We start from the raw sequence: 21919 nt of genomic DNA on the forward strand, positions 1-21919 counted from the left end.
ACAAAGCTCCACTCATTAGCTTTAAAACAGAAAGAAGAAAATGCCGAGCTAAACTCATAAATGTGAAGACTTGAAAGGAACCTGTCACGTGACTAGATAGCTCTGGAGAGGGCCTGGGGGCCCAAACAGCAGGGGCCTGGACACTGAGAGGAACAGAGAGCAGGGGTCTCCTGGGAATTTGAGGTGTGACACAGAAAGGGAAAGGTGGTTGTGGAGGTGTCACTAGGTTCAGAGAGCTTAGAGGCCAGAAGACCTAGGCAGGAGTAGTGAGAACGCCTCGTGAAAAAACACCTTCCTGGGCTGGACACAATGTGAAATTTCAGGAGCGATGAGAAGTCACCATGAATGGAGTCATTCTGACCCAGAACCCATAGCTTAGGGGCCTGTACATGGGTGGTTGGGGGGTCCTGTGTGCATAGGGGTTTTGTGTCATTGTGACAGCACGGAAACATACATGGTTGAGTTCAGTGAGTCACACACGGTTATGTGCCTAGATGTGCAGAGTGCTGGTTCATGTGTGGAGGGGTGCTCTGGTGAGTGTGCAGACCTAATGAGAAGAACCATGCGAGTCCCGAGGTGTGCTGAAAGGGGGGGGCGCACCTGCGAGCAGGCGAGGGAGGGCGCAGTGGCACCAGCACAAAGCCCACACTCTGAAGGTACTGCACATACTGCTGCAGGAAAGCCAAGCTCAGCTCCTTCAGCCAGGGCTCCTCACGGGGCCCTGGTGGGGTTGCATCTGAAGATTCGCAGCACGCAGGGGCCTCTCGGCTGCCAGAACCCGACTCAGGCCGCCTCCGCTGTGAGGACAAAGATTAAGGAAGGCTCAGCCATTCCAGGGGAGGAGTTGAAGGAAAGAGTGCTAAGGGGGAGCCCCTGGAGAAATCTGGGAGTCTGGAGCCTTACCTGGCCCTCAGGAGGTGCCGAGGGTTCGGGAGGGCCATGCAGCCAGGCAGCGGGGTGGAAGAGCAGGGCTGTGGCGCAGTAGTGCACCAGACGGGATGACTGCTTCAGGGTTTCCAGCTCCCCAGCCTGGCAGGCAAGGGGTAGTTAGTACCAGCACAGAGGCAGGGCAGGGTGCCCGGGGGAGTGGTACGGGCACTCACACTGATGGGCATACTGGCTGGGGCTGACCGCTGCTGCCAGGTCACAAACAGGTTCTCCATCTTCATCTGGCGCTCCAACTCTGGGGACAAAGGTATTGGTGAGAATCCTGCCCTGTGGATGCCACAGTGGCCCTTGCCCCCTGCCTAGGGTCCTCACCTCTGCGCTCTGCCATCTTGATCTCCAGGAACTGGTGTCCATGATAGGTGACAGGATCAGGGGGTCGGGGCACAGGCCCAAGTGAGGAGCTGGGGCGGGCAGCAGTGATATCCCTCAGGGCCTCATCAAAAGGAAATGTGTCCAGGGCGAGGGCGCCCCCGCCCCGAGAGGCCCCGCTTAGCCGGCCCTGCTCTCGGCTCAGTGGGGGGCTGGCATTCCGGATGAGAGACTCTGCTTCCACGGTCGGCAGGAGGAATGGGTTTGGGTCCTTCGAGAAAGAGGGAGTCTCACAGTAAGTTCCTGGCTTTTGTCCTCAGAGGCCGTCTCTCACCCCTGCCCTCCTCTCTGAGACCCCCTTGGCATTAGCTCTGCTCTTAGCCTGTCCTCTCCCTGGCTTGAGCTGGTGCTTCCAATCCAGAACTCAAGAGAGGGAGCATGGGCACCTTCTCATCCCGCACAGGGAAGTCCAGCTGCCCGTAGTGGTGGAAGAGGCCAAGCTTCTGGCTGAGGAGGCAGAAGATGAGGTGGGCGCGTGCATTCTGCCACTGCACCAGACGACCCAGTGCACGGCCCAGCGCTGCACCCAGGTCTGGAGCCCAGTTGTAGGTCAACAGCTGCAGCTGAAAGTTAGGCTTAGGGTCAGTAGTGTCCAGCAGCCCCCTCCCTCTCAGCACCAAACCCCATATACCTTCTTGTCCACAACCTCCAGCAGCAAGAACCTCTGTCGGGGAGCATTTCGCCCCGGGCTTCCATCACTGCCAGGCTCAAAGCGCTGCATATTTTTGGCAGCTACGGGACACAAGGAGGCAGAGCAGGACTGTAAGGGTCTGGGGTAGGCAGTCCCTACAGAAGCAGATTCCTCAAAACTCCTAACCCCTGGTTGTGTCCTCACCTTGCTGGGTTGGTCGCCTCCACTGCAGGAAGTTCCTTCCCAGAAGCAGAAGGTGCCGCTCAGCAGCTGGGTGGGGCGTGGGGCCCAGCTGTCCAAGGGAACAGGGGCTGAAGACAGCAGGCTCTGAACCCCTAGGGAGGGAGAGCACACTGCAGACCATCCCCAGCAGCTCCCAGTCACCACTTCCTCGAGCCTGGCCCCACTTCTTGGCCTCCATGTGGCATGGAACTCACATATGCTGCTCGAAGACACAGACTCTGGTGTCTCCGGCCATCGAGGTAACCAGAGCACTAAACTCCGACAGGATGGATGGGAGAAGGAAGCGGGATACCATGTGGATGGAGCTCTTGGAAACAGATGCGCAACCTGGAAGTAGGACAGAGGTGGTCAGTGGCACAGGACTAACATGCACCAGGTCACAGGGGCAGGGGTGGAAGCTGGTGCTCACCAATCTGGACCATGAACTCCATCCAGCGCTGAGTGACGTGAGCAAACACAGGCTGCAGGGTCCCTACCTCGCCCTCCTCAAGCTGTGTGGTCCGGCGTCTGAGAGACAGCAGGAGCAAGACCCCATGCTCAGACCTGACACTTACACAAACCCAGGGCCTGCCTGTGAGTCCACACCACATCCTGCTGTGACAAGACTCATACACACTTTGGCCTCTGGGTTCCAGAATCTGCACCTGGTGTCCGCTCACTTCCACCTGGAGTCCGAACATTGTCAGTTTTGTGACGCCTCCGACCCCGTGTGTCTTCTGGCCGATCCAGGACAATGTCGTCCGTTGTTTTGGGGGAACCCAAGTCTCCACACTCTGTTTTACTCTAGGAGGTAATGCAATGAATGAGGAGGGGCTACAGAAAGAGTGGGTGGGGGGAGGGCATGGAGGCACTGTGCAGTAGTAATATCCAGAGCCCAGCTCCAGGGCCCAGCTGCCCCAGAGGCTGTGCCTCAACTCTCCTAAGCCTCAGCTTCCTCACTGGCTCTGATGAGAAAAAATGGAGGTGAGGCACTTGACCAACAGAGAGGCAAAGAGCTGCCAAATCCTGTGAAGACTGAGCCAGGAGTCAGAGCATTTTCATATGCAAGGAATTTGGGAACTGGGGATGCTAGGGAGCAGTTCAAAGACTGGAGCGCATGTTGCACATGTGGGAACCCTAGAGTTCAACCTGGCACCCCAAGATCCCTTGAACACTGCTGGAAATGATCCCTGAGCACTATATGAGTAGTAGACACTGAGTGTTGACTCCCTATCACCCTGCTAATAAAAGGAGACCTGAGTATGATTTGTGGGTAGAGTAAAAGACAAATCAGAAGATAGAGGCCAAGTCCCCTCATCTTCCCACGCCCCAATACCAGCATATCCCAGAAGCTCCGGCGACCAGCTTTGCTGGGGGGAGTCACAGGCTCGCCAGGGCCAGGACTGGGGGGGAAGGTGCTCGCCCGACCTGCTGGGCTCTTGGTATCCAATGACCCACTCCGGAGACTTCCTGTAGACAATAGACACTGCAGATTCCTATCCCTGGTGAACAATCCCTATACCATGTGACCCTGCCCCAAGAAGGGTGTGACAGTGGTATGCCTATCTCAAGTGGCTGGGAGGACAGTGCACAGCAGGGTGGGCACTGGCTATGCCTACATGAAGGGAGCTGAGGACATGGCCCCATGGTGCCCTCGCCCCTGCCAAGGAACAGAGTGGAGGAGAGGCTCCTTCTCACCATGTTCCTTAATGCTCCTTGGTGCCCTCAGTGTCCACAGAGCTGTCTGGGCTGCATAGCTGAGCCTCCTTACCTGGGGCCATGTCTTCTGTGCACAGGGGGGCAGGCAGCAGCTGCAGTTCCAGGATGGCGTCAGCCAGGGCCTGGCGAGCTGCCCCTCGAAGCTTCTCCTCAAGCTGCACAATACTGATGTTTCCCTTCTCCCACACATCCAGGCGAAGGCGCGGGGCCCCATCTAGAGCTGGAGGAAAGAATGAGGGATTCACGTGAAGATGCCCCTCACTCCAATGGTATTCACGGAGAACCCGACTTACCTGAAGAACTGTCTGGTCCGAGTGGGCAGCGAATAACCTGGGTCAGCTGTTCAAAATCCTCCTCTTGCAGTGGGTCTGGAGACCCCGGAGGAGAGGCAGCCCATGGAGCCAGTGAGATGGGGAACCCTCTCTCATCCACAAAGGCTAGCGTAATACAGGCGACCCCTGGGTAGAAATCCACAGGAAGGCTCAGGTCCAAGTCTCTTGTATACAAACCCATCCTCACTTCATTCTCCACAGTTGCAGCCCACAAAGACCCCTCAAGAACCCCAGACCTGTGACACTGTACCTTTGCCTCCAGTGCCCTGTCCCCCAGGCTTGTTATATAAGTAGATATCCAAGTCGGGAAGGCCACCCTGTGGTGGGAGAGGATGCTGGGGGAAAAAAACCAGAGCACTGAGATCAGGCACATGGAGAGTACTAGGGGCAGGTACCCCAGAACAAGCAGAAAGGGGGCAGCTCCAAAGCAAATCCAGATTTGGGGCCTATGTGAAGAAAATGGAAGGTTCACAGTAAGGGACTGGGCTGGAGGTGGATGGACTTGCACCTGGAAGTGGTTCCGGCTATTGCTGTCGGTGTACTTGGGGGAGTGCAGGAAGATGAGCAAGTTCTGTCGCAGGTACCAGGCCAGGGCTGGGAGCCAGGGCCGGCAGGAGGGAGGCAGGGCCAGGTGCAACACCTCAGAAGGGAGGCTTCCAGGGGGTTGTATGAACTGCAGAGTAGAAAAGGCAGTCAGGGCCAAAAGTATCTCTGCTCCTGGGCTGGAGGATTGCTGGGTTCAAGGAGGAAGCTGACCTCCACATCCGCGGGGGTCAGTTTACAGTTCCGGACAAGCATGACCGTGATGACATCCAGTGTAGCCTCATCCAGGCGCCGGCGCAGAACCCGCACAAGCTCATCTGTTATCTCAGGACCTTGATGCGGTCAATAGAGTGAGAATGGAAATACTCAGAGTATCTGGATAGTCCCACTCCAGTTCATTACCCCTAGACTCAAACCTTTCCCTGTGTTCTGGAGTGAGGCCCTTGCCTCACTCAGTGTCCTCATCTATAAAATGAGAACAATATTAGTAGCACCTCTCTTGCCCCAGGACCCAGTAAGTTTTTATGAACACTAGCTAGATAGCCAACTGCTTACTTGAAACCTCAGGCCAAAATATCCCTAATGGAACCCCTCCCTCCTCTTCATCCCAAACCTGCTCCTGCTCTTAGGCTATGGGATCCCATATACCCAGCATCACTTTCAATGGCTCTGGGCAGCCTCAGTTTTTAAGCCCTAAACATTCCAAGAACCTGCCCTTTCTCACTCAGTAATGCTAAAGAGAAGCCAGAGTGATGCATGGGCTAGCATTAGAGGAAGGCTCCATGGGGACCCTATATGATCCTGGACCCTCTTTCAGATACCTCATCCCCATCCTCGCAGTTCCTACCTGCCTGCCCTACACCATGCACCAGCAGCTGGATGTGCCTGTCCACTTGGCCCACGGGACGTGCAGTGTCAGAGCTACGACTGGTGACCATGTCCAGGGGAGAACGAGGACCCTGCAGAAAACACAGGTCAGTGCAACTGTGGGGAGCATGGAGGCAGCAAAGGGCAGGAAGAGAGGAGGCGAGGATACATGCCGAGGCTTCCTCTAAGTAGATGGGTTCCTGGCTTCGGGACAGAGCAAGTGATGGGGGCAGGGCATCACCATCCCATGGCCGCTCGCTGCACGACGTCTCCAAAAGCCTGGGGAAGAGTGCTGAAGTCTGTGACAAGCTCCTTCTCCATCACCCCCATTCCCTGCCTAAGCCTTCTTTCCAAGGCAGCCCTACCGGAGATAGTACACTGCCTTTGTTGCTCGCTCCTGATACACGAACATGTTCTTCCTGTTCACCACGGAGAAGGCATTGAGCACAGAGCGCAGGGCTTGGATGGCTGTAGGAGTAACGTAGGTCAGAAAGGCCCCTCACCACACTCCTCTCACCCTGCCCCACCGGCCCACACCAGCCACGTACCCCGAGAGACCCCCATGCTGGGCCCCATTTTAAGGCGTGAGTGGACTCGAATCACAGTTCCCCACACAACATCACAGGAGAAATGGCCAGGGACAAACTGCATTGTGGCGGCCAGGTACCCACGGGGTGCACAGCTCTCATCAGCAGCATAATCTGAGGGAAGGGAGACCATGTGGGAAACAGGAGCCAGCTGGATACAGAAATCTCACCCAGAAGCAACCCAAAGGACCTCATTCCCTTGGCACCTCTGCCCTCCTTCCTAGTAGGACAGTTGAGGACTCTCCCTGGAGGAAGGAGAAAGGGCCAGGTATGGCCTTGAAAAGGTAAGTCAGACCTCAAGGGCTTTCTGAGTTATAGTAGAGAGAAGAAAGAATGAAGAGGAAGTCTTTATTGACTCTCATCTGTGTCCTCACAAGCACTGGTAACAATGACCTCATTTTAAGAAAGGGTATTGGTGTGCTCATACTGTGTGTGTGCGTGCGTGCATGTGCATGCATGCTTTGGAGGACAGCTAGACCTAATAAACTCACAAGGCAGTGTGAAGAGCTCATAGGCATGGCTGATGCCTGGCTAACCTCTTCCAGGTTTCCAGGTTAACAAGAAAGGTGGCCATGAGATTTCCCAGGGAAAGTTGTTCTGAGACATGAGCAGCATTTAGGAGACCCAAGAGGCTGCAGAGTTTGCAGCACAATGCTGGTTGCTAAGGGTTTCAGTGAAAACATATGTGAGACTAAAACAAGGATGGGCCGTGCCTAGATCCTGACTGGCCATATCTCAGGCAGCTGGAAGTCATTTTGAAGTAAAAGTGCTTGGATGTCCCAGCCCCTGCTTAATTTTACAGAAGCAGCCTTCAAATCCCTGGGAAGCCCACTAATTGTGGCACGTTACTTTGATGTAAAGACAACCCCAGAATGCGCTGAGACATACGCTCTCTGAGTCGCTAGAACAGTCGCCTACAGTCTTGCTGAGAATGTTGAAAGCAAGTCATTGATTTTACCTTTAAACCAGGAGAGAAAAAGAGCTGTGGAAGAATGATGACTGTGTTTTGCTCTATGAGCCTGGGTGAGAGACTGCCAAGAAGAGAAAGAGAAGGGACTAAAAATGTCATGACCATGGCCATCCTGAGTTGATGGGTTCTCCACCATGATTATAAGTTTCAGAAACCACCAAAGAGATCCTGGGCCTGTTTACTGGGGTGAAAGCCCGTTGTCTCAACAGGGAGGCCCTCCCTTCTCGTCTTCTCTCATCATGAACAGACCTTTATGTCTGCTCCAACCCTACTCCCTCGCTCTTTCTGGTATACCCCAGAGACAATGCTCCTGGGAAGCAAGGCAGGCAAAACTGGGTACCCATCTAGTATCCCTTTTCTTCTGCTCGGCTTCTCCCTTCTAGTGGCTTTTCTTTTAGTTCCAATGTACTCATGCTGCCTTCACTGCTAAGCTGTCTGAAAAGAAACCTCATTCTATACCCTTAGTGGGATACCAGCAGCCAGCAAACCTAGTCAGTGCCCTCGTCCTTGCTCTCACTGAGTCACTGTCTTTGGCTTCTTCCTAGATACAGGAACGGGCCTGAGCACTTATGAGGAAGACTGGGGGTGGGGTGCTCTCACCATCACTGGGCAGCGGGGCCCGCTGACGAGAGTGGAAGAGGGTCTCGCTTCGCCACAAGTCCTCTTCACTCTCGGCCACCAGCAAAGAGTTGCACACATGACTGTCATGAAGGTCCTGGAGTAGCAGCCGCTTGGGGAGGAGGAAGCAAGTCTCAGGGCATGCAAATGTTCCCTTCTGAATTGGTGGTGGTGGGTGGTGAAGGGAGAAAAAAGGCCAGGGAGACAAGGGGCTCTCTGGGCTCTATTTCCAAAGGCTCTAGGCTTAGGTTTCTGCTCAATGGACTCTAGTCAGAAATGCCCAATCTAGGGCCACAGCAATAGCATATCGATGGGGCATTTGCCTTGTACACAGATGACCCGGGACAGACCCAGTTGGTCCCATCTGGTCCCCCGAGCCTGCCAGGAGCAATTTTTGAGTGCAGAGCCAGGAGTAACTCCTGAGCGCTGCCGGGTGTGACCCCCCCCCCAAATAAGAATTGCTTATCTCTACTCTGCCATAATCTATTCACCATCTTTCACTGCTTCCAAGGGGAGAGGCCCCACGGACTTCAGATCTGTTACCCGTCTCTACGTATCCTTGGCCAAATCTTCCACAATTATCCTGGAACTTTGTGAATGTTGTGGTTCACTGTATCCACCCCCCACTGACCTATCCCTTTTGACCACACTGTGCAGAGAGAGGAAAGGCTCATAGTACCAGGAATAGCTGAGGGGAGCCACATTACTGGGGGCTCAGAGGGCAGCTTCCTAGTCTGTGGGTGATCCTGGATATAAAGCATCCCAGTAAGTGACAAAGTCCAACATGATCTACAGCCTCAGAGGGTACAGTTCCTGGAAACTCCTGTGCCTTGGGACCAGAGCGATAGCTCAGCGGTAGGGCGTTTGCCTTGCACACGGCCAACACAGGACAGATTCTGTTTCGAATCCCAGCACCCCATATGTCCCCTGAGTCTGCCAGGAGAAATTTCTGAGTGTAGAACCAGGAGTAACCCTGAGTGTCACTGCCAGGTGTGGCCCAAAAAACAAATTAAAAAAAACCCAAATTCCTATGCCTGGGATGTTCACTAGAGAGCATGTCCTTGGCTACCCCTTACCTGGTTGACTTCCCTGCAGATCTCCCCAACTCGCCTCACCAGGAGCTGCTGCAGATGGCGACACTCAGAGCCTGGCCCACAATCCTCCCGAATCAGGCTCCTAGGAAGGAAGGATCAGACACAAAATTGCAGAGAGAAAAAATTGGTGAGGGTGTTGGGTTATAAGAGAGGGCCCATGGAAGCAAAGTAAAGTTGAACAAAGAAAAACACTAAAGAAAAAGGGAAAAACAGAGCTTCCCATTCTCTGGAATTTTAAGATCTGTACAGCCGCACCAGCTTGTATGCAGGTACCATACAGGTCCATCAACTCCCTCTTCATCATCCTTACATTTTCTTTCAGAATATCTCATTCCTTCTCTTCATTCCCCCCCTACCTCACTCTGTGATCAAAGGAGCACTGATGCCTAGATATGAACCCTGGCTCTGCTGCTCACTAGCTGTCCTTGAGTCTTTTCTCATTCAAGGATAGCATTTGGAGCTGGAGCAATAGCACAGCAGGTATGACATTTACTTAGCAAGTGGCTGGCCCAGGTTTGATCCCTGGCACCTCATTTGGTCCCCTAGTCATCTTCCCTCCCCAACCCACAAAGTGATTCCTGAGCATAGGCTAGGAATAAGCCCTGAGCTCTGCTGGGTTTGGCCGCCAAATCAAACAAACGAAAGAATGGCTATACTTGGTGAGGTTGTTATACAGAAGAGATTAGATTAGCATTAGCAAAATCACTCAGAACACTGACTGCCACATTGAAAGCATGTGTTAAATACTATCTATTATCCCTTCTTCTTTTTTCTTCTTCTAAAATATCAGTTTCTGAAATTGCCTGAAAGCTTAGTTGCCTGAAAGTGAGTGCACACCTCATCAGCTTTTCCATCCCAATTGGAAATCAGTGTCATGTGCTTTCTGCTACATGTTAGGAGCCCCCAACCTGAGACTAAACCCTTTGATTTGAGCCCCACTGGAAAGGGCTGTTGTGGGAGCAGGGAAGGAGTTGCCATCTGAGTCAGGATCACAAGTCCTCCTACCGTGCATGTGCGTAGACCTCCACACGGTCCTGTAGCACCCGCACAATGAGCCAGAAGTCAGGCAGGCAGGGACCAGGGAGGCCTGGGAGCACAGGCTGTGGAGGCACCAGTCCAGGGGGGCTTCGCAGTACGAAGGGGGCCTTCTCGCCCAGGGCTTCACTGGGACCCTCACTGTCTGAGCCGCTGCTGCCGCCATCATAGCCTGTGTCAAATGTGCTAAAGTTGAAGCCTGGTTCATCTCAGTCCCAGGGTGCATGTGGCTGGGGGGGCCCTTCCAGGCTCATCCCCCCTGGTGCCTCCCCAGACTTTTCCACATTTCCCTTCAGCCTTCTCCTCCTGCTTACCTAGCTGGTCTGAATCCACACTACCCTGACTGGACATAAGGCTCAGTCCTCGGCTGGGCTCTGGCTGGCCCCCTGGGAAGAGAAGAAGGTATCTGAGCTCCCTCTCAGTCCTGCCCAGGTCTGCCCTCTGCAAGTGGAACCAGAAACAGGACCCCTCAGACTTTGCTGCCCAGTTGCCTTTTACCTCCCTGTAGCAGGCTGGGTGGACTGATGAGAGGGGGAACCTCAGAATCCTCAGGAGAGCCAGGGGCTGGAGGGCTGGATATTAGGGCCTGAGAGGCAGAAAGTCAGGTTGAGAGCAAGTTCCCCACTGAATATCCACCCCCTCCTGTCAGCCCAGGGAAGCCTACCTCCCCCACTTCCACACTTTCGGCCTCATGGCTGTGCCAAGCCCAGGCTGCTGAGGGGAGCTCTCCCGGAGTCCTGTCTGCCTCTTGGCCTATTGCCACGAAGAAGAAGCCACTCTCTGGGTCCTCAAGAAGGACATGGCCAGGGAGGTGGAGTCGGCGGAATTCCTGGAGAGCAAGGAGCCAAAGTGGTAGTGAGGCCTTGATATGGCTTAGCCCCTCATACTCCCTGGAGCTGTAGTCTGAACACGGCCCTGGCTGAGGCACAAAGGGGCAGTGTGTGGCCTGAGGTGCAACAGACTTCTTGGCAAAGCTGGGCAAGTGAGGAATAAGGGAATAGAAAGGAGGCTAATTCTGGGCCCGGAGAGTTAGCACAGCGGCGTTTGCCTTGCAAGCACCCGATCCAGGACCAAAGGTGGTTGGTTCGAATCCCGGCGTCCCATATGGTCCCCCGTGCCTGCCAGGAGCTATTTCTGAGCAGACAGCCAGGAGTAACCCCTGAGCAACGCCGGTTGTGGCCCAAAAACAAAAAAATAATAAAAGAAAGAAGGCTAATTCTAAGCCCTTAGGCAAGAGGGGGCCTCCCACTTTGCCTGGAGCCTAGGGAGATAGACCCCCAGCCAATAGGGTTTGTCCCAAGGACAGAATACCTCCTTAAATTGTGTGAGGGATCGTTCTGGTCCAAATACAAAGCTCAGAGGCAAGGTTTGGCGAAGGCAGGTAGAGCGTCCAGGAGAACTATGGATGTGGGCAGCAGCACGATGCAGGGCAGCGCTCTGGGGGAGGCCCCCTCTTCGGAGTGCCCCCACCATCTCATCCTCCAGTAACCAGCGAATCTGCGAAGAACAGGCCAGAAAGAAGTGGGGTGCCACCCTGAGCTCTGGTGAGTGGGCATCAGTTCAATTTCTTTTTTTGCCACCCGTCAGTGCTCAGGGCTTACTCCTGGCTCTGCTATCAGGAATCACTTTTGTAAGAGCTGGGGGTATCATATATGGTGACAGAAATCAAACCCAGGTAGGATACTTACTGTACTGTCCCTCCATCCCAACTAGAAGCCATCAGAAGAGACCTTGCCTTATAGACTGAGGAGACCCAACCCATTCCAGAATCGGGGGGGGGGGGGGGGCTAGGGGGAGACTCATCTCCTTGAACACTGTCACTATTGGGAAGGTCACTCAACTTAGAGGATGGTGGACCCTCACCTCACTCATGGTGGTCTCAATAGCCAGCCTATGGGGGGTGGCCAAACTGGACAGTCCAGGGTGCCTGATTTGTTGGAACGTTCAGATGTTAGTTTCCTGAGGACATCAAGGGGAAGCCAGGAACTCTGAAGGATAATAAGTACCTATCTTCTTCTGGGGCTGGTAGTGGGGGGCCCAGACCGTCATCTGACCTCAAAGATGATGACTGCCCAGGAGACCGAGGGAATGAAGTGCTGCTCTCAGAGGCTGACCTGAAGAGGAGGGAGCAGAGGGCAAAGTTAGCTGCCACTACCACCCCCGACCCCTCAGCACTCCTTTCCTGAAATGTGTTCAATCCCTAAAGTCCTTCATGGCCACCCCTGGACCCCATAAAGCTCTCACCGGTGGTGCTGAGGGTCTGAGGTTGGGGGCAGCTCCACTTCCAGGGGCAAGGTCAGCACGAAGACATCCAGGGTGACACTCAGGTCCCTTAGGAGCACTCGGCCTCCAACAGGGGGACCTTCCAAACTGGCCAGCACCTGGCCTGGGAGAAGAGGAAAGTTTAAGTAGCACAGCTTTTCCCAGACTGTGTTGTAGTGATACCCATGACTCTGGCCCACCCTGAGGCAGCCAGGAAGGCCCTCCTGTTATACTATCAACTCACCTAGGCAAGTGGGCAGGCTGCACACGGGGACCGAGCTGTGCTGCCCGCGCAGCCGCACGGAGCATGTGAGGTGCAGAAAGAGAGGGGGTAGATCATGCACGAGGCTCTCGGGCCCCGTGGGCGAGTCGCCCCCCAGGATGCTGAAGGAGTCCTCATCTGGGTTCACAGTGTCTGCGTCTGAGAGTGAGGCAGAGTCCAGGCCCACAGGCCCCAGCTCGGCTTCCCGGCTCTCCCGGTACTCCACCTCCAGCTCGGGGTCACTCTCTGTGACTATACAGCCAGCAGATGTGTCTCCTACAGACAAAGCCCATAGGGTTATGGGAGCAGGGATGAGGGGAGAAGGGGTGAGGAGGATCCATGATCACAGCCTTCCCTGTCTCTACACTTGCCCACACACCTTCTTCTCCCAGGAGCTCAGCCTCAGAAAATTCCAGGTCACTGACTTTTCTGTCTACTGCATCCCGGGGACCCTCATCCTAGCCAGGAGGAGACATAATTGAGTCAAGGCAGGTCAGGAGGGTGGAAGGAACCACAGGGGATTGAGTCCAGAGCTGGGGCTTCAAGGGCGACACGGTGGGAAAGAAGCAAGTGCCTCACCTCCCGCCGACTGCAGGGAGGGCAGTAGTAGAAGTAGTGGGGGTTGGAGGGCACTGTGCGGAAGTGGAGGCCACTGATCTCCAGGAACTTCTCCTGTATTGGGGTTAGAGGGAAGTCGGATGTCAGTTACACTGCAGCAAACGCTTCCCTACCCTAGAAAAGCATCCTCGGGACTCAACCCAGCAGCTCCCCAGTGGCCCACCTGAATGAGACTGTGCAGGGCACTGTGGGCCTCCCCTCTGAGCTGACAGACATCTGCCAGGGAGATCTCCAGGCCAGGGTCCAGAGCACCAGTACCACGTGCACTCTGAAACTCAGGTTCGCTTAGATCCTCGGTCTCTATGCTGAGTGTCAGGGAGAAAGCAGGGATTGAGGGTCTATGGGGACATGGCAGGGACAGGAATTCTCAGAGGAGCCCATTTCTCAAGTCTGCTTTGGTTTAAGGAGGTGGCTAAGCACGAGGGCATCAGCAAGGGAAGAGGTAACAAGAACCAACCCACTCACGTCAGACTGAGCTTCCTCATTTGGGGTTGGGGGCAAAACATGACAGTGCTCAGAGAGTTAAAGGGTGGGGGAACTAGACTCCTTAAGTTCCAGCCCAGCCCAAACTTCCACATTCTTTGTTTTTAGACAGAGGAAGGAGTAAGGATGACAGAGCCTTAGGTCTGGGAGCCATGGATGGAGGGCTCCCAGATTTCTGTTCCCTGAGAATGGAGAGCCCGGACAGACATGGGAGCTAGGCAGAAAGAAAAGGCACGAAAGTAAGGTCACCAGATTGGGCCTCTATCTGTCATCCTTATGCACGCCTCTGCTTTCTGCATTTGCCTGGCAGATGCCAGGCCAGGGCCAGCACGTGCATAACTCCCTCGTGCCCTTCCCAGGGTTCATGGCCCTTCAAGGGAGCAAGGGAAGGGGCATTTTGCAAAAAAATAAATTTTCACCTCTAAGTGCCTTAAAAACTGTGACTGTGGTTAGTGTTCTTCAAGGTGAAGTTCCCCTTTCCTGGACCCAAATCCATCCTCACACACCACTATGGGAGAGATGGAGACAGCTTGGGAGGGACTTGACTGTGCAGGCCGATAGGGAAAAGAGAGTAGCTAAGGGCTCTAGTGTGGCCAATCCCCAGGCTTGAGGTCTGTGCTAATAAACAATGGGGGCCCACCAGTCTCATCATTCAAGAACAAATCTCCACCTGGACTCTGAAGCCAGGATGGCTCGTTCCCGAGGCTCAGGACCCTCCTCGATGCTGCTGCTGAAGAGCCCAGGGCTGAGGGGCCCAGGGCTCGGGGGTGCCTGGGGCAGAGCCCGGGTGTGGCCACATAGGGCGAGCAGGAAAGGGGTGATGTCGACTTCCTGGAGAAGCTCCTCACAGGCATCCACTGCGAGCAGCAGGTCCTGGGATGCCACGCTCTGTGCCTGTTGCAAGCTCCGGAACAGTCCTGGCAGAGGTGGGTTCAAGCTCCAAAGTTACCTCAGGGCCTCCTCCAAACAACCCTGGTCTCCTATTACGAAGCCCGTTCTTTACTGCCTCTGGTGCATGTGGTTTGCTCACCTCGAACGTAGCAGCGCTGTGCATGTTCCTGCAGCAAGGCACAGTGGTTGGCAGCCTCCTTGCACCGGGGCTCCATCCAGGCCGAGGGTGGGGAGGGTTGGTCAAGGAACTGAGTCCTAGGAACAACAGGAGAGGGAGAGGGAGAGAGGGAGAGAGGGAGGGAGAGAGGGAGGGAGAGAGAGAGAGTGCGCGCGTGCTTGGCCATCTTCCCAGCGAGCCCTCAGACTCACCATCCCCCCATGTACCAATGCGCCCTATGCAGAACCCTCCCTACTGGCCTGAAGAACCTGGTTAAGCAACCAAGTTCCTGCACAATCAGTCTGCTTACCCACCCCCAGTGCATATAACAGCTCAGGCCACAGAGGCACTCACTGGAAGACAAGGTCCCGGGGCATCTGAGGGGGCTGCAAAGCAACCATTTGCTCCCTCAGTGCTTCCAGGGCACAGCTATAGATGTAGACAGGACATCGGGTCCGAGGTCCATCTGCACCATCAGTCTGTGGAGCCAGGCGGCCAGTGCATGCCTGGGAGTCCCGATGGAAAGGGGAGCTGAGCTCTTCTAGACGCTGGGTGCCGTCTGAGGGAGAAGGGGTCACACGGTCTCCAAGGCCTCCACAGACTTCCAAGTCAACTGCTTCCTCTGAAGAGTCAGCAGCCTCACCACCAGCTGGGGTGACACTGACGGTGGGGACCTGGACCTTGGGAGCCCTGACCCCAGATTCTCCAGGATCTTTCAGGCTGGAGGCCCCACTCCAATCCCCAAACTTAGGTTTTGTGTCCTCTTGACAAGGTCCCTCTAGGCCACAAGCAGCCAGATACAGGACATCTGAAGGGGGAAGCGGAGACAGACATCAGAGCAGCCTCACTGGCTGCCAGGAATTTGTGAGGTGCAGATGAGGCAGGCAGAGAGGATACCTGAGAAGGTAGCTGGGAGGAAAGTCAGAAACACGTGCTGGGTGGTCACCAGCCTTGCATAGCAGCGCCACTGAGGGGGCTGAGCAGAGAGGAGAGGTTTGAGCGTTTCAGGAGCACTGGTACCCTGTAAGAGAGACACTGGATCAGTTCTCAGGAGGGGACACCCAACATCCATCCCTTCCTCCCTCTGAGGCCAGTGTCAATAGTGTCCAAAGTCAGGACACGGGAAGGACTCCCTGCCATGGACTGGAGGCAGTCCAGTCTTTTACCAGGCGGTAAAAGAATGTGGCGATGATGCTATGCTGGGAGGGAGGAGATTCATCTGGGCAGGGGCTCAAGGGGCAGACAGGCTGACCCAGGCAGAAAGTACTGAGTCTCCAGTGGTCTGGCTGCTGCTGTTGGCTTCACCCTTCAGGATGCCAAGGCCTCCCATAGGCGGATCCTCTGGCCCTATGAGGAAGGAGAGGTGGTGGTGGAGGGGCAGGGCCAGCAGAGGGACAAGGGCAAGGCCAACATGCAGAGAATCCACCCTGTGTGCATGCAGGGGCAGAAAGGCAGCCAAGATGTGGGGCCTGCGGGGCTCACCCAGACTGTGGCAGCTCCGCCGCTGCACCTCTCTCAGGAAGGCAGCCTGGTCTGCAGGAGCCAGCGGGATCTCCCGGTCACTCAACTCCTGCCCCAGGCAGCTGTGCAGCAGGCACAGCACCATGTCGTTGGCGGGACAGGGCCCCTCGGCAAGAGGGACGCCCTCTGGCTCTGCCCGACACACACTCTACTCAGTACCAAGAGCCTTCTGCTGCCCCAGCCCCTGCCCCAGCCCTGACCCTCCAGCCCACCCTGTGGCATCTCCACCCCTTCCTGCTTTAGTCCTTATGAACTCCTTCAGACCACTTGGCTCACTACTCTAATATGAACAGTTTGCCAGCCCTCCAGTGGGGAACAGGGGGTGGGCAGAGAGCTCACCCACCTCTGGAAAGCAGCAAGAAGAACATCTGGAGCTGCTGGCACTGAGGCAACAGTCCCATAAGATCAAAATGGAAAGGGATCTCGTGGACACAGGCATGTCCCCGCCGCTCTGACCCTAGGAGGAAGACACAACATGCAATGAGGCTCTCTGTTTCTTGTTGCTGCTGCCTTCTTCCACCCACATGCCAGCTCTGCCCAGACTCTGTCCCTCCTGACCATCAGAAACTCTTGGCTCCGGGGGCAGGGGGCTCCATTCCTTGCTCTGGCACAGCTGGACCAGGTACTCAAAGCTCAGCAAGGAGCCTATGCAGGCCACATCCCGAGGGTGGAGCTAGGGAAGGAAGAGCAGAAGGTCAGTCAGCCTGACCTAATCCAGAGCCACTGCCCTACAACCAGCAATGAGCCATAGGTGTCAGAACATAGAGACCAAGCAGGACAAGGACAGGGATACACAAAGGAGGTTGTTGGTGGTGGGGCCCATCTCAGGTCACTCACAGCTTGCGGAATTTCAGAGTACGTCAAGGCCCGAAGATGCTTCCAGCTCTCAGGGCCAGGTCCCACACGCCCATACTGTGGCTCCACCCAAACCTCAGTCACCAGATTGAGCTCAGAGTCTCCCTCCAGGGCCTCCACTTCCACATCATTGTCATCATCTGTAGAGAAACTAGAGGAAGATGGGGCTGAATTTGTGTAAATAGCAGCCCCTGCCTATTTCTCTGGTGTGAAAGATGGAAGTTCTAGAGAGAGCAGGGCTGGGTCTCACCTGTCTTTGGTGGAGGTTGAGTGTGGTGGGAAGAGGATGTACTGGACCACACAGGTGTGTCTCTCTTCCTCAGCAGTCTGGCCAGGGGGCTCATTCTGTGGGATAAAGTCATCTAGGTACAGTGGGCTTGGACCCTCTGGGCCTCAGAGCTCAGTCCCCTTAGGGTACATTTACAGTGGAGTTTCCAGCAGCCCCCAACCCAGATCTTGGCTGAGAATCCAGGGAATACAGACAAGGCCAGGCAGGGAGGTGTCCAGAGGGACAGCACCCACCTGAATGGGAAGCTCCAGCACCATGTTGATGATTCCTTCCCCACTGCAGGCAAAGTGGAATCCTTCAGACAGCCGGACTCTGGAGTCCACAGAGGCAGGAAGGGAGAGGATGAGATGGGGAGACACTCAGAGGATGGTTCCTGTCCCTTCCCTGTGCATCCACCTCCCACAGCCATCATGGCCAACCTCCCTTCATACTATCAGGTCCAGGGAGGACCCGAGTGACCACAAAGAGTAGGTTTTGGGGCAGACCAGGGCATGCAGGGACAGCTAGTGGAAGGAACAGCTAGTGGAAGGACAGCCATAGAGAGAATGGGGTTGGGAGGAACAGTGCCCTGTGTGGTTCTTTGTCCGTCTCCCTGGGCTTGGTCACCTACTCTGTGAGGACAGAGAGGAGCTGGGCGATGGCGCTGAGAGGCAGTGCGGGGGCTAGTCCTGAGGGCACGCTCCAGAGCCAGCGTTGATGGTACAGGTAGCGAGACAGCGAGGCGAGGCTCGAAGAGGCAGAGCGGCCTGACACCAAGGGCAGTGGGCCTGGAGGTTCCAGAGTCAGCAGGAAGGGGGCCCGGTAGTCCAGGGGCAATTTCTCATACCTGGGAAATGAGATGCCTTCCAGGTGACCTCTCCTCACCACCAGTCATCCCCACCCTTTACCCAGGGCCTGTGCTTACCCAACACCCACCTGATGAGTAGCTTGTCCAGTGGCTTGTGTAGGACCACCAGGCAGGGCCGGTCGGACAGGGCCTGCTGGGGCCCCAGCACCGTAGGGGATTTGGAGGGAGAGCTGCCCCCTGCTGTGCCCCCTAGTCCTTTCCGCTTCACTTTGGGGGTAGGCTCCTTGCTCTGCACCCGGTGGGGAAAACGCAGCCGCAGGATCTCTTCTCGCAGGTCTGACACGATCTAAGGGAGAGCCATGATCTCCCAGGAGGAGGGCCCATGGAGCACAGGGGCTCACTCTAGAGTCTTCTCCTCACTGGTCTAGGCCCCGGGGACTGGGAGAAGGACGTGCTCTCTTCGCTAGCCCTCCTGGGGCCAGCATGCATGTGTGCGTGGCTCACCTTGTGCCGGGCCTGGGCTGGCGTGCCAATGGGGAAGCCCAGGCGCAGGACCATGCATGGGGCCTTGGAGATGATGCGGACCATGTAGAAGGAGAAGGGGGGCTGGTCAGGGGCACTGGAGAAACAGAGGTGGTTGAGCGGCAAGGGGCAGAGACTGATGATGGGATGGGGTGGGGTAAGAAGAGGTAGGCGCCCTGCAGCGCACCTGGAGAGCAGCTTCACATAAGAATAGCCCTCCACCAGCACGAAGCTGCTCCAGTCCCTCAGCAGGGAGGTCAGCGAAGAGTGGGAGATCCGGCACTGCACGGTACTGTAGCGCCCATTGCTGCCCGGAGTGTGCAGGTGCTTGGGAATTGGCCTGGGAAAGGGGTGAGAGCTGTGGTCACACCTCTCAACCCTGACTGTGGGGGGAAGAACAGGCTGTGACTGGGCCTGGGAGGTTGCTGAACATGAGGCCAGGAAAGGGTCATAACTCTCCTTCGGCCATGGCTGGTGTAGAGGGCAGCTGCTGGCCTCCCCGTTCCGCTGGCCTCCCCGTTCCCCTCGCCCTACTCTGGCCTGGGAGGTGACGCACGTGTCATGCTCCAGAATGAGCACCAGGCGGTGCATGTGCAGCCACCGCTGCCAGGAGTTGGCGTCCATGGACAGCACGGGTTTCCAGTAGGCCGCAAACTGGGCATGGGATGAGTCAGAGCCACTATGCTGCAGGGACAGCACCTGTGGGGGATGAACAGCCCCATGGGAATGTTTTTGGCAGGGCATCATCCCCAAACAGCAGCAGGAGCTCAGATGCAGCAGTGATTTATCTTATTTATTTTTGTGGGGAGGTCACACCTGGCAGTATTCAGGTATTACTCTTGGCTCTGCACTCAGGAATCGTTCCTGGTGCTAGGGGACCATATGGGATGCTGAGGATCAAACCCAGGTCAGCTGTGTGAAAGGAGGGAGGAGAATTGTTCTTCACACTAACATGTGGGACAAGGTTTTCATGTTTCAGATTTGAGAGTAAAGGGGGAAAAATGGTGGTTTGGGGGACGGAGAGATAGTACAGTGGTAGGGCATTTGCCTTGCATGTGGCCTACCCAGGAGTGATCTAGTTTGATTCCCAGCATCCCGTATGGTCCCCAGCCTGCCAGGGATAATTTTTGAGTGTAGAGCCAGGAGTGACCCCTGAGCACCATGGGGTGTGGCCCAAAAACCAATCACAATCAATCAATAAATAAATGTAAATAAAGTTAAACATTTAAAAAAAATGGTGGTTCTGGGCTCCAGCTGCTGTGCCAACCCAAGAAAATGAGCACTTACCGGGGCAGTGGAGCCAGGAGGGATGTAGAAAAGAGGTACTCCACTCTTGGTGCTGTCGGGAAGTGTGAAGTGCTCTGGGACTGAAGAGAAGGACTGCAGGTGGGCAAGCATCTGGTCTGTCTGGTTAATGCTGGAGTGGGGGGGTGGAGAATGGCCAACCCTGAGGCACTTGGCTCTGTTGGGTGCCTATGAGAGGAGCCCCAGGAAGACATGCGAGACTTGACCCAAGCATGGAACTCAGGCGGCTTGTTCCCCTTCAGAACTTTGCCCCAAACTACAGGGAGTTGCTTTGAAGGGCAGCATCCTCTGAGCAGTCACCTCACTCACCTTTGCAGTGTGTTCCAGAATCTCCGGATAACGTGTGTGCGGTAGAGCGAGCGAATGGGCTGCCTGAGCGCACAGGACACATCATGCAGAATGTCATAGCCACCTTCCATGGTTACTTCTACCCGTGTTCCTCGAGGACCCTCGGGCTCCAGAGGCCAGGGTGCTACTGCCAGGTACTCAATGCGCATGTTGTGTTTCCATAGCAGCACCAGCTTCACCTCCAGCTGGGCCCCGCCTTCGGGGAAAGAGAACAGACTCCCACCTGAGAAGAGCCCCAACTCCCACACAGAATCCCCACCTGGACATCTACTTCAGGCTCAGAGTTCGGCAACCCAAAGAGGTGGGGCATCATCTGCAAAGCTAAGATAAGGAAACGACCTCATCCTCGCTGACTGATGGTGGGCATGGAGAGGAAATTGTGATGCTTCATGCTGAGACCTGGCTCCGAGGACTCAGAACCTGCTGGTCTCAGATGACCTTCAGAAACTTTCACCGTAACCCTCACACGAGATGCGGTGTGCTCTGCAGGTTTCAGGAGGTCCTCCTGCACTCTAATCTTATGAAATACAACCAGGATCAGAGACCCTTACCACACATTAGGGTTCAGTGACCCTTACCTTTAGCAAGGGTGACCTCTCGCACACTGTAGCCCTCTCGAAGCCGTACGGACACAGTGCTGACCAGGTCAGCCAGCACCTCCTTCTCTGTGTGCTTCTTCCGGCGCAGGGCTAAGGCAGGATTGCTACTGGCGGAAACCAAATGCTCATTAAACAGGCGATGCTGGGAGCCTATTGGGAGGGAGGACAGAAAAGGAGATGGTTCTCTATTGACTGGCAGAGAAACAGAGGAAGGATTGAAGGGAAATCAAGGGAAGAAACAGTGTCTCGGTGTTGGCCCACAGAGACGCAAATCTACGTGGGTTCCTGCATCATCCATAGGTCCCTTCTCTATGGTTCCCTTCCCAGGCTCACCCAGCCTGCCTCTCACCACAGTAATACTCTGGGTTCAGGGCCTCTCCACTGCGCAGGAAGGAGTAGAGGAGAAACGCCCGGTGGTAGACAGTCAGACCCAGATTGCCTGGCTCAAGCTCAGGACAAGTGGACAAGTAAGAGCCAAATGTTGCCATTGCGATGAACTTCATCAGCTCCACATTGGGAACATGGCCGAAGCTGCAGTCATAAGAGTAAACGCCTCCCACCTGGAGAGATTGAGCAATTGGAGACCCTTGTTACAGAAGAGGCACTGAAGAAGGAAATTCAACTCAGAGAAAAAGCCTGGGATGGGGGCTGTGCTCAGCTCCCCTGCTGGCCTCCTCGGGGTTCTCTCCTGAGTCCAAAGCTCTGAACACCGCCTCACCTGCATTTCTATCTTTTTTTTTTGTTTGTTTGTTTTTCGGGCCACACCCGTTTGATGCTCCGGGGTTACTCCTGGCTACGCGCTCAGAAATTGCCCCTGGCTTGGGGGGACCATATGGGACGCCGGGGGATTGAACCGAGGTCCTTCCTTGGCTAGCGCTTGCAAGGCAGACACCTTACCTCTAGCGCCACCTCACCGGCCCCTGCATTTCTATCTTAAGGCTAGCAACTGACCACACTTCCAACTATAAATGCTACTCTACTCCCAAGACCTTGAGCTCAAGATTTTGATAAATGGTTCATTGTATTCTTGTCCTCATCCCCAGACATTTCAGTATTCTTCTAGCAAAGTGCTTCTCAAATTTTAG

At 55.3% G+C, this 21919-nt stretch overlaps 1 protein-coding gene across 1 annotated transcript in view; it reads right to left on the minus strand.

Moving 5' to 3' along the window:
* SZT2 (SZT2 subunit of KICSTOR complex) overlaps positions 1–21919 on the minus strand; it is a 74551-nt gene that overhangs the window by 8115 nt on the left and 44517 nt on the right. Inside the window, exons 8-61 of the mRNA XM_049775149.1 lie at positions 21184–21394; positions 20814–20984; positions 20197–20431; positions 19870–19999; positions 19139–19281; positions 18770–18922; positions 18565–18679; positions 18189–18406; positions 17884–18099; positions 17507–17585; positions 17235–17329; positions 16967–17135; positions 16688–16802; positions 16473–16586; positions 16091–16261; positions 15861–15955; positions 15506–15629; positions 14963–15416; positions 14591–14706; positions 14231–14477; positions 13241–13382; positions 13039–13131; positions 12839–12917; positions 12442–12735; positions 12180–12321; positions 11942–12049; positions 11799–11862; positions 11247–11432; positions 10600–10764; positions 10434–10521; positions 10250–10321; positions 9906–10107; positions 8883–8982; positions 7789–7918; positions 6180–6332; positions 5997–6099; positions 5805–5910; positions 5612–5723; positions 4978–5096; positions 4730–4894; positions 4472–4556; positions 4183–4347; positions 3942–4109; positions 3507–3640; positions 2808–2974; positions 2601–2698; positions 2386–2518; positions 2153–2283; positions 1949–2049; positions 1704–1880; positions 1261–1528; positions 1104–1183; positions 904–1029; positions 601–797 (exon numbers count right to left, since the gene is read on the minus strand). Of these exons, the coding sequence (XP_049631106.1) occupies positions 601–797; positions 904–1029; positions 1104–1183; positions 1261–1528; positions 1704–1880; positions 1949–2049; positions 2153–2283; positions 2386–2518; positions 2601–2698; positions 2808–2974; positions 3507–3640; positions 3942–4109; positions 4183–4347; positions 4472–4556; positions 4730–4894; positions 4978–5096; positions 5612–5723; positions 5805–5910; positions 5997–6099; positions 6180–6332; positions 7789–7918; positions 8883–8982; positions 9906–10107; positions 10250–10321; positions 10434–10521; positions 10600–10764; positions 11247–11432; positions 11799–11862; positions 11942–12049; positions 12180–12321; positions 12442–12735; positions 12839–12917; positions 13039–13131; positions 13241–13382; positions 14231–14477; positions 14591–14706; positions 14963–15416; positions 15506–15629; positions 15861–15955; positions 16091–16261; positions 16473–16586; positions 16688–16802; positions 16967–17135; positions 17235–17329; positions 17507–17585; positions 17884–18099; positions 18189–18406; positions 18565–18679; positions 18770–18922; positions 19139–19281; positions 19870–19999; positions 20197–20431; positions 20814–20984; positions 21184–21394 (8024 nt within the window). The remainder of the gene's footprint in view (positions 1–600; positions 798–903; positions 1030–1103; positions 1184–1260; positions 1529–1703; positions 1881–1948; positions 2050–2152; positions 2284–2385; positions 2519–2600; positions 2699–2807; positions 2975–3506; positions 3641–3941; positions 4110–4182; positions 4348–4471; positions 4557–4729; positions 4895–4977; positions 5097–5611; positions 5724–5804; positions 5911–5996; positions 6100–6179; positions 6333–7788; positions 7919–8882; positions 8983–9905; positions 10108–10249; positions 10322–10433; positions 10522–10599; positions 10765–11246; positions 11433–11798; positions 11863–11941; positions 12050–12179; positions 12322–12441; positions 12736–12838; positions 12918–13038; positions 13132–13240; positions 13383–14230; positions 14478–14590; positions 14707–14962; positions 15417–15505; positions 15630–15860; positions 15956–16090; positions 16262–16472; positions 16587–16687; positions 16803–16966; positions 17136–17234; positions 17330–17506; positions 17586–17883; positions 18100–18188; positions 18407–18564; positions 18680–18769; positions 18923–19138; positions 19282–19869; positions 20000–20196; positions 20432–20813; positions 20985–21183; positions 21395–21919) is intronic.

This window comes from Suncus etruscus, chromosome 6 (assembly GCF_024139225.1).
Source record: "Suncus etruscus isolate mSunEtr1 chromosome 6, mSunEtr1.pri.cur, whole genome shotgun sequence".
Classification (NCBI taxonomy): domain Eukaryota; kingdom Metazoa; phylum Chordata; class Mammalia; order Eulipotyphla; family Soricidae; genus Suncus; species Suncus etruscus.